This window comes from Solanum dulcamara, chromosome 10, assembly GCF_947179165.1.
Source record: "Solanum dulcamara chromosome 10, daSolDulc1.2, whole genome shotgun sequence".
Taxonomy (NCBI): domain Eukaryota; kingdom Viridiplantae; phylum Streptophyta; class Magnoliopsida; order Solanales; family Solanaceae; genus Solanum; species Solanum dulcamara.
The window spans coordinates 10,079,964-10,091,509 of record NC_077246.1 but is presented as its reverse complement, the minus strand read 5'-3'; the positions used below and the strand labels follow the sequence as shown (position 1 = coordinate 10,091,509).

General features: G+C 32.0%; 1 protein-coding gene across 1 annotated transcript; it reads left to right on the top strand.

The window, feature by feature from the left end:
- The first annotated feature begins 5,340 nt into the window (after positions 1–5,340).
- On the top strand, positions 5,341–10,580 carry LOC129871589 (protein METABOLIC NETWORK MODULATOR 1-like). The gene is made up of 3 exons (XM_055946544.1): positions 5,341–5,567; positions 8,994–9,911; positions 10,010–10,580. Exons 2-3 carry the CDS (start codon positions 9,054–9,056, stop codon positions 10,115–10,117), a joined length of 966 nt encoding a protein of 321 aa, XP_055802519.1. The 5' UTR covers positions 5,341–5,567; positions 8,994–9,053; the 3' UTR covers positions 10,118–10,580.
- Positions 10,581–11,546: the final 966 nt, after the last annotated feature.

Genomic DNA, 11,546 nt, shown 5'->3' with positions numbered 1-11,546 from the left:
GTTAGCTTCGAGGTGTATTTTAATATATAGATAGTATAAATAGGTAAAGAGAACATCGAATAATTGGGATGTAAATTTCTCAAATAAATGTTATTCCTTTCGTTTTAATTTATTTTTTTGATTTAACCACTACACAAAAAATGATCTTTAGCGGCAATTTATTGACGGCAACAGTTTAATTGTCGCTAAATATATTTATTTAAAAACAATCGCTAAAGCCTATAACGACATTGATGTCAAATACTAATGTTGATAGACGTTTTAACACTCTTTGTTAATGTATATACTTATTGTCGTCAAAAATTATTTTTATTATAGTGAATCTTTGAATTTTAAAAAAAGTAAATACTGCCTTCAATCCAAAATAAATAAATTTTTCGTGTGTGATACACCCATTAATTAGTTAATGACATTAATTTAAAAGATAATTTGTCAATATTACATTTCTGTTTTTTTTCAAAATTAACCTTAAAGGTGCATATAGTTGAAAACTCCATTAAATAAAAGAATAATTTTGGAAAAACATAATTAACACATCTTTAGATTTTGAAAAATTCAATATATTCATTTTGGACCATAGAAAAAAATGTCAAAAACTCATTCATTTTTAACTAGAAGGGAGTAATATTTTTCAATCTTATAATCTTAAATCAAAAACATATAAAATATTTCAAAAACCCTTTAATTTTATCATCTTAAACAATCTTATAAAAACATTAAAATTAAAAAATTTAGAAACATCATTTTTGAAATGATAAAAAGAAAAGAAAAATAGATCAAACAAAATTAAACACAAGGTAGTACGTAACTTCATACTTCTTCTGTTATAATTTATATAACAAACTTTTCTTTTTAGTAAATTTAAAAAAGAATGACATATTTCTATATTTATAAATAATTTAACTTTAAAATATTTATTTTACACTAAATGAAATGATTTATAGTCACACAAACATGTACTCTCTCTATTTCTATTTATATGTCACCATTTTAGATTTCACGCATCTCGTAAAAAACTAGACAAGTTTACTATTGTACCCTTATTTATTGTTATCTTGAAGTTAGTTTTCAATAAATGAATATAAATTAATTTATTTTAATTAATAAAATTGACCAATGAACATAAATTAATCATTTAGTTATCCTATGTTGGTCAAATTCATATTTTCAAGGCTAATGACTCTGAAGGGTAAAATAGAAAGAATAATGTTATTTATGTATAGGTCTTGTGAAATGACAAAAGTATTAAAGAACATATATTTTTACCAAGGATGAAATATAAATAAAAACGAAGGGAGTATGACTTATTTTAGATCACAAATTTTAAAAAATTGTAAATTTTATGTCAAGTCAGACTTATTCACATAAAGTGAGACGAAGTGAATAATCATTTAATTTTTAAAGTATTCATTTTACCATTATATAATTTATAGTCACACAAACATATATACCTTATTTTAGACTTAAACTTTTTTTAAAAAATTCGTATCAAGTTAAGATACAGGTATTCTCCCTCTGTCCTATTTACTTGTCAAATATTTTCTAATTTAATTTTTCTTTTTATTTGTCATTTTTGACAAATCAAGGAAGAATAATTTTTTTCTTCTTATAAGACATTATTTTATTGATTCAGTTGACAATTTTTTTTATTGTTAAAAAAAAAAGAAAAAAAACGACTACTTACTTGGCTTTCTTTTACTGAGAAGGACTTTCACTTAATGATTCTCTTTTTAGGGGTCGAGGTTAAACCGCATACATGAAATTGATGTGTGCTTCACACTTAGCATATAGATTAACTAACTGATTGTTAGTTCTACAAAAATTCAACAAAACCTCTAAATTATTTTATGTATTTATAGTTTATGTACTTTTCCACCAATTTCAACACCTTCGTTTTTCCACCAATTTCAACAACTTCATTAAAATTTAGGATTTAAAAATATAAACTAAACATAAGAGGAATACCAAAAAGTAAGTGCAGTAATGCCTTCATAATAAATCGAAATTTGACAATGAAAATACAAGAGGAAAATTAAGCAAATAAACATTCAATGATAGTCTAGCTTGATATAAAGTCCGTAAGTCAATTAAAATTTAGGATCTGTTTGAAAAGTCACTTGATAATTGAAATTTGTGTAATTACTAGGATAGTAATTATCAGCCTAGTAATTACACAATCCAATAATTACAATGATCTGTTTGTTTGTCACAATGTAACGTACTTGGAAATAAGCAGATCATAGATAAGGTTTTTCATATCTCGACTCTCCCTCGGTTCGTTCGGAAATCATGGTAGTCTTTGCAAGATAGTCAAAACGCGTTTTGAACGCGTAGTCAACAAAACGCGTTTTGAACGCGTAGTCAACAAAACGTGTTTTGAACGCGTAGTCAAAAAAGGAAGGTTCAATACGCGGATTTTACGCGTGTCTAGTTTTCTATAAATAGAAGACCTCTTGCCCTCATTTATTCCATCCCAAAAAGAGAGAATAAGAATACAAAGAAAGTTATACACCAAGATAAATATTTTAGTCTTGAGTGTCCTCTTTAGTAGTTGTTCCTTTTACAAGAGAGAAGTGTTTATTGTTGTTTTCTCCTTGTATTTGAGAGCTGTGTACTCCATATTTTTATAGTGAGATCCTTCTACCCCGTGGTTTTTCCCTTCTATCATTTAGAGGGGTTTCCACGTAAAATTTTCGTGTCCAATTTATTTTCATCATATCAAACTTTAGTTGTGGTGCTTTCTCCCCCAACAGTCTTTTCATGGAGATTATTGGGAACGAAAATGTGCCTGGGGTTAAGAACAACGAGAAAACTGCCTTCTGTCTGTTGCCATGGAATGTGTATATATATATATAACATAATGAAATGCATGTTTCACAAAAATATTAATATTATAAATATAATGTCATAAAATTAATAAAAAAAATTGACAAAAAGATGATCTATCAAGTCTAGTTAAAAAATAAATAGCTTGCAATGTGAATAATCAAGTCAATACTACTAAAATAAATGAAACTGAAAATATAACATAAGTTCTAAATTTAAAATACAATTTTAAACATAATACTACTCTTATGTCAAATTTCAACACAACATATATAAATATGATTTCAACGAAAAGAACGTAAATCTGCAACTTTATTCAATAATGACTTCTACTTTAATTTAAAAATTCGAATACTAGCAAAATTATGCTAGTGAAATTAATAAACATAGAATTAAAAAAAAGTAATACGAAAAATTGCATGGAATTACATGAAGTAAAGGTGGAGAATGAGAAGGAAATGAAATTTAAATAATAAAAAATATTAAAATGATAAAGATAATAAGAATTAAAAAATATTAATAAAAAATAAATTAAAACAAAAAAAATAAAAATAGAAATAAAAGGAATAAATTAAAAAGTAATCAGCTTGTAATTACACTATGTAATTACACCAATTCACAACCTCCCTCTAGAAATTGTATAGTGTAATTAAACCCCTGTCAATTACACTCAATTACCTGCTGATCAAGTAATTACATGGTTAACCAAATATGCCAGACAATATAATTACATTTAATTACACCAAATTCAATTACCAGGTGACTTTCCAAACAGGCCTTAAACTTAATAAACGATAGCAATAGGCCATTTCATTCAAATTTCAACACTAATAAGAAAACTTCAACATCAAATATATGGAGCATAATGAAAAAACAGAAAGTACCATTACAATTCTTTTGACTGCATATTTTTTTAGAAAATTATATCAGATTACCTAACTAAACTCCTATAGTATACTTGATAAAAAAATTAAAAATTCATTAAGTGAAATATTATCTACATCATTCCATGGAGGGTAAAAATGTAATTAACCCTAAGGAGAAAACTCATAAAATAAATAGAAAAGGAGAAGTCTTTCAAGGTTTAATTTGTTGTGGTGTCCTGTAAATATTTTTGAAGCATAGTAGTGTACATTGCTGACTATAGGCCATTATCTTCCCTCTTTGATTTTGTAATCATGAATGAAAGAGAGATGTGATATTCTTATCAACATAACACACTAAATAAAACTTTTCAATGGTTAGAAAGACGCCTAACTTACTTGGGTTGGAGCAGTGATGCAGATAGCAAAAACAGGGATAATATGAAAACAACTATGAATCTGCGAAGACGTTAGTGTCAAACTAGGTTGGCATATGAATAAAATTTTGTGATAAATAAAAAGCAAGAATTGTCGAGATAGAATGGAATGTAAAATTTGATTTGTCAAATATTAAATAATAATAAATCAAGAGAACAAAAAAAACAGGAACAAACTTAATAAAATTGCAACTATGGGAGGAAGTTCCTAGCAACAGTACCATATGCATATGGTATTTTTGGTACTATAATTTGGTTGCCAAATTTTCTAAGATAGGAGACTTTTTTGTATTTTGAAAGGAATTAGTAAGGTGAATTTAAAATTCTAAAACATTAATACTATCAAATCAAACCATTCTGGAACACAAAAATGCAAAAGTTTAATATAGAAAGACATGAATTTAAATACCACTTAACATGAAGTATTAGATCTTTGGATTTTTATAACAGAGGATAAACTTCTTCTCCTGTATTGATTTCTTCTCTGCCTTTGCTGCTTTTGGAATTGAAAATCTTACAGTTTTGATTTGAAAAGACACAAAATATTTATGGTGTAAGTCTTCTTCTCTGTTGATTAATTTTCACATTTGTAAAAATTGATGTGATTTGGCACTATGATTTGGGTGAAGAATTTTCTAAGAGAAGGCTTAACAGTGTGAGAAACAGAAGATGCATGATTTTGTGTGGAGCTGCAAGAAGGCGCCGCTTTTGCTGGAAAACTACTGATTTGAACCGGAAAAACCTAAAGGTCGACACGACAATGGGAGAAAGAATAGGGAGAAACAGAGGAGGATATGAATGAAGGAAACGCCTGTTGAGTTTTATTTAACTGGGAACATTAGCAGCTTTTGGGGTTTCTTCAACTGAAGCGCCAAGGGTTTTCTAATAACTTAAAAATTGAATTTATTAATTTAAAATAGTAAAAAAAAACATTTAAAAAATAAATAAATAGCCATCCTGGTCTTTATGAGCGCCAGTAACCGAGTCTAGAATCCTATGTATATATATAAAATTGAGTTAATGTCTTTAAAAAGTGTAGTGGATAAATATATTTTAAGAGTCTATTAATTAATAGAAATAAAATAATAAAATTATTATATCAATAATTATTTTTTTAATGGATATTCTAAATCAAAATTTAACTATTAAAAAGAAACTGAAGGGGAGTATATTTTTTACCATTATTTATATCTCTCTTTTCCTCTCCCTCTTTATTCACATTCCAAGGCAGAAATAAAATAAATTATCATTAATGTCAATCCTTCCCCCCTCACTCTTAAATTCTAGAGAAGAGTAAATTAATTTCCTAATTATACCTCTCATTCCTCTCCATCTTTTGCTAATTTAACAAAATCTAGGGTTTAAAATTTCACTACAACTACTGCTTGTTTATCTCCATTTTTTGAACTCCTCTAATCTTCTAGCAGCCCTACAATCCAAGGTATGGTCCTTTTTTTAATTTTAGGTTTATTTATTCTTTTTAGGTGACAACTGTTGATTTTGTTTTTAGTTGTGTTAAATATTGAAATTTGTATGTTTTTATGTATTTTGCATTTTATTTTTCGAGTTCTGCAGTACAAATGATGAAAATAAGTCAAATAGAATCACTAAAAGATATTAGAGAAGTCTATTTTTCTAGCATTGATATCCAAATTTATCAGCAATTTTCTTGTAATTGATTTTTTAAAATAATTTCTTTTTCAATTTCTAATATATTTAGCTCTTGAAACATATTTTCTGATTTATGATTCTTTTGTTTTCTAAAATAATATCAAGTGCTCCTTTTTATTGTATTAAAGTTTCAATTCTTCTCTTCTTTTTTTTTTTTTGCATTTTGAACAACCAAATTGTGTGTATTTTCTAATTGTCATATTTAAATTCTAATAAATAACTAAAAAGACAATATTAGTCTATGAAATAATTTTTTTTAATCAGCTATTAAGAAAGTTTTGGGGTCGCAAAATTTACATGTACACAAGTTTACATGCCCAAGACAGTTGCTTTAGCAGCTTCACCCTTTGGTCGTACCTATAATGGTTGATGAAGTGGGAGGAGAATCTCGAGGTCTCATGTTCAAATCCTTGTGGAGGTCTCATGCCTAAGCTTTGGTGGACTAAGTTGCACGATACGTGGGAGGTAACAAGTATCAGATGGAATAATCTAGATGTGTGTTAGCTAGCCTGGACTCCCCGTCACAAAAAAAAGGGGGGGATTCTCCCTGAGGACTTTGGTTCAGTGGTAAGGAGATAACATGAGATGCATGGATAGAACTTATGTCATGAGTTTGAACCTTGCCATTGACAAGGAGTTTAGTATTTACGCGGGATCAGGGTAGAGGGGCTAGTGGATATTCCCCAAGTTTCGAACATGTTGGCCAATTGGGGTTAGGTGGGTTAACTCATCTGGGATAACTCGGTTATCAAAAAAGACATTATAACTTTTAGGAAGGTTTGGAGAAATGAGAATCTACATTATACATTTGATAATTAGCTTTTATTGGTCTTCCCTAAAATGTCCAAATTACGTTTGCTATGCATTTAGCATATGCTGTCTTATAAAATTCAGTTTAGGTGTTCCAGGATGAATTCGGATAACAATGTTAATGAAAGCTAGAATCTTTCTATTGATAGAGCCTTCACATCTACGCAAAGCATCCTTTTTTGCCCTTCCATTTTGTTCTTACTGTAGTTGGGTCCGAATCTTTGTGATGGTTTGAAAGTAGTTTCAAATATTCCTCATTCTCCGGGTAGTATACTTCCACTACAAATGGAAGATGCGTATAGTTGCTTACTTCTAGCTCTTCAGCTTCACTGGTGAATCAGTAAATGTACTTTGAGTTTGTTTTCTAATAATACATCAGATAGCATATAATAAGTTAAAGAATTGACAAAAGTGGTATCACATTATCTGAGCAATCATGGTCATAGTAAACTTTCCACCACAAGCTTATTATTCATCTCGACTAATTTGGAGGAGAAATACTCGTGTCTTGTTAATCTCTGAGTTGATGATTTAGAATTGCATGCATATATTAGGGATTGTACTTGATAACCTAAATGCATGCCATTGGCGCACCCTTCCTCATTTGAGAGGATACTTCCTTTTTCGTTCCTTCCTTAAAATACCGCACCATCTTTAGAAGATGGTCTTGCAGTCATCTTCTATTTTTCCTGCTTGTTTTGTTCAAAAACCTCGGGTGTATATTTTCTTTTGCAATATTTTGATAATGTAGTTTCGTGACTTGGGCCTTATAGGATAAGTCAATTGTACTGTTTGCTATTCATAATTGGATTAGATCAAGATGTATTTCAGATATTAATTGGCTTTAACAATCATAACCAAATTACACGTATGGACAAAGATTATATATATATCCCTGCTGATGACTTGCAGTAAATATGGTTTAAATATTATAAAGAAAGAACATCTGGTATTTTAACACTTCCATACAATCGAGTTACATAACAAAATCATGCATGTCAACTTGCACAAAGAAAGTTATGTGAGATCGTACAGAAGTGATTCTCTTAACAATGGAGCTATCAAAAAAATTTCCTTAATTGATCTCTTATCACTTTGGTCCATGTCCGTTGCTTTTTATAGTATACATTATTCCCCCAACAATTGTTTCACTAGTCAGTATTATAACGTATATGTTGAATACATACCAAATTGTTCTCGGCTCTGGGCTGGATAAAGTTGCTGTGTCTTGTGGCATGCATTTGTTGCTATGGGAAGTTACATGGGTATCAGCTATGCTTTTCTGAGTTGCTGTTATCATTTTTCCTTAGAGTCGTTTGTTGTACTGCTCTGCCTTTTGTCTCTAATAGGGAGCCTTGGAGTAACTGGTTAAGTTGCTGTCATGTGACCAGGAGGTCACGGGTTCAAGCCTTGGAAACAGCCTCTGGCAGAAATGCAAGGTAAGGCTGCGTACAATAGACCCTTGTGGTCGGGCCCTTCCCCGTACCCTGCGCATAGCGGGAGTTTTAGTGCACCGAGCTGCCCTTTTTAGAGAGCTGATGGAGAAATGACGTGATACAACTATTCCGCAACTTGGACATAGATTAAAAATTTCCTTCCATACAACTTTGTTCTTTTCAGTCTAAGCCATAACTCACCATGAAAAATAAACTTAGGAGGCGAAAAAAGGGGAGGGGGCAGAGAAGATAGAAAGAGGAATTTGGAAGCAATTCCTTTTATGTGAATCTGCTGAGTCCTACTTAGCCTTGGTCAGCTAGAACCATATTAACAACAACAACAACAACATACACAGTGTAATCTCACTAGTGGGGTCTGAGGAGGGTAAGATGTATGGGACCTTACCCCTACCTTTGTGGGCAGAGAGGTTGTTTCTACCAGACCCTCGGCTCAAAAGAAAAGCTTTCTAAGTAGGGTTGCAGGAAGAACCATATTGACCATGAAGTTATAATCGTTTTCTCCTAGTAATATTTCATTGTCTGTTCCTAAGCTTTTTTGGAGATTACCATATATGGCTTATTAGATGTTTAGACCAGTTTAATCTTATTTCTTATTAACCTTCACATGTTTACCTGTCAAAAAAGCCTAATTCCTAATCTCTCTATATGTCATTAACCGATACAGCCATTGTTTTAACTTTACCATTTCAAATTTTTAGTACTTTACTATCCTGCTTTTGTGTCAACTTTTATCATGGAATCCTTGCATAATAGTGTTCCTCCTTCCTAAATGGATTCTCTACTTTTATCCCCGAGTGATCCCAAATTGCAATCCCAGAATTGAAATGATACATTAGGTCATATTCTCTTGCCAAGTCAATGAAATGTCACAAGTTTTATTTATTATCATAATAGTTGTTCCTAGTCAAAATAAGAGCTGATTTTTCCAGGCAAGTAATACAAAAGACTAGCAGGAAGGAAGTTTAGATACTCGACAGCAAATTCTGAGAATGAGCCAAGAAGCTATTCAAGGGAACAGCTACTATGCTGCAGTAAGTCTTCCTGTCAAGAGGGGGCGGGGGAGGCCACGCAAGGATAACAGCCTAAAGCGTGTAAAAACTGCTCATTTTCCACCAGGGTTTAAACAAACAAACGAGATCCCATCCGAACAAGTAGATACAGTTAATGTTGCAAATGATGGAATGATAGGTCAGGCTGTTACAGGTGTTGTCGAAACTGCATTTGATGCTGGTTATTTTCTCAATGTTAGGATTGGCGACTCCAGTATAAATTTCAGGGGTGTTGTTTTTAAGCCAGGACATTTTGATCCTGTCACGGCAGAAAATGATGTGGCACCACATGTTCCTATGATTAAAAGGAATGACATTCATCTACCCATTAGAAACCAAATTCAGGTACATGGCTATGATTGGAGGCCTCAGCTAAATGTATCGGCTCCAACAACAGCTCCTCCTTCTGGCCATTTGGTGGGCGCCCGCGGTGCTGTTGTTCCCATTGTCCTTCAACCTGTCAACCCGACCAATGGATTTCCACCTACGACGCAAGCTCCTCCAGATTCATCCCAAGCTGCTCATATGACAGCTGCTCTAAAAGAGAGAGGTTTGCAGACCGTTGCTCCCTTGGCTATGCTGCCACCTGATGATTCACTAATTGAAGTGACCAATGGCATTGAGGCCTCTCATAAGTTGTCAGCAGGGAACTTGAATGTGGTCCTGGAACGAGATATTGGCAACATGAATGAGCCTCCATCTATAGAACCAAGCGATTCTATGAATTCCCCTCTTCCCACCTCTGTTTCAAAACCATTGATGAATTACGGGATTGGCAGGATGACAGAGCTTTTACAGGTAAACTTGAATAACTTTCCCTGCTCATTTCAAATTCTAAGAATATTGTACATCCATTCTGTGTAAGTCCTGAGAGAATTGTGATTTCCTGAGTGAAGGCGGTGCAGGAAAATCTGATGGAGAACCAGGTGCTTCGTGCTGGGGAACCATCCATTGGCCCTGGCGAAGAGCCTATTAGAACAAGGAGTCCAAAAACGGATGGTTAAAGAGAGGAATCAAGTGTGATATCTGATGTCTCGCATCCCTAGCTCGGAGAGACCTCGACAACACACATGGATGTGGTTCAATTGCTTCTGAAGTTGTACCTTGTCTTTTCCATGGAATGACACATCCTGGGCAAAAAAAGACCAGAAAATGGGCAAGTCTTGGGACTCAAAAGCCCCTCTGTTCAGCATCTAGAGGTCCTTGTTTTGTTATTTTCTTAATTTGCTCTTTAGGTGATGTGATGAAGAAATTGTCTAAAATGCTACTTTGTGTTTAAGGACAAGCATTCACAGCCGTTTAGGATCAGAGAGGAAGAGTGACCTTTCAATTTTCTTTCATTCTTCCCAATGGTAGAAACAAAGAGTAAGAGGGGTGTGTTCGGTATGATGAAAATATATTTTGGGAAAATAAGTGGTTTTCTTATTTATTTTCTGTGTTTGGTTAGTAAAAAGAAACTATTGTCCTGTGGAATTGGTATTTAGGTATAATTTAGGCAAATATTATGATTTCATACTCGGACTCATGTCTCGACCCAATGCAAGAATCGGTCCCGGCTTGACACCGATTCAAGACCTGACCTCCAATTGACCTGGGACATGATCTTGACCTCGAGTTAAGACTTCACCCCAGTGTCAGACTCGAGATTGAGATTCCAACTCTCTTCATTTTTTCAAGCGCATATTTAGATGAGGAACACTTGTCATTAAAGGTATAGATTAAATTAATTTACTAGGCCTCTTAACCATAGTTGAAGAATAAATTAGAAAATAAATTGATCGACTTTGGTAAGAAAAATCTCAAACATTTCATAATTTTTGGCTCATTAATATCATCACTTTGATTATACTTCCTGAATTATTTTAGAGATAAGTGTCAAAAACAAATTTAAATTATTTTCCTTTTTTGAGTCATACCTAAATTATTGTAAGTGCGAGTTTAATATCTAAACTATCACTTATTAGTTTCGAAAACACACCTCTCTCTGTTTTGTTCTACTTTTATCACGTGTACTACACTCTTTTTTTCATTAAATTTTTTTTGTCACATCACACTCCACATGGAAAAAACATTCCACCTCGACAAAAATTAAATAAATTATTAGAATTAATTAAAATTAAAGATTAAAATATTACTATCCATCCAAAAAAAACTATAAAATAAAATATAAAATATTTTTCTTACCCACTCCACCACTTTCTCCCCCCCCCCCCAATTGTTTAGTTTATTGTTATTTTTTAAATTTATTTTATTAAAGTTTTAAAATAAAATTCTTACTTCATCTCCCCAAACCCTTTCAAATAATAATTTAGATATTATTTTAATTTTTTTAAAAAAAATTCTACCCTCCCCCGCCTAACCCTCCGCTGTCAAATTGTTTTCTCGTTTTGTATTAGATATATAAATATGATTTTAGAAAAATATTTTTTACTT

Bases quoted from the DNA above. Each gene is read 5' to 3' on its own strand.
- LOC129871589 (XM_055946544.1), top strand. From the start codon at position 9,054: ATGAGCCAAGAAGCTATTCAAGGGAACAGCTACTATGCTGCAGTAAGT. The intron at 9,912-10,009 runs GTAAACTTGAAT...TCCTGAGTGAAG, and splicing joins GGATGACAGAGCTTTTACAG to GCGGTGCAGGAAAATCTGAT.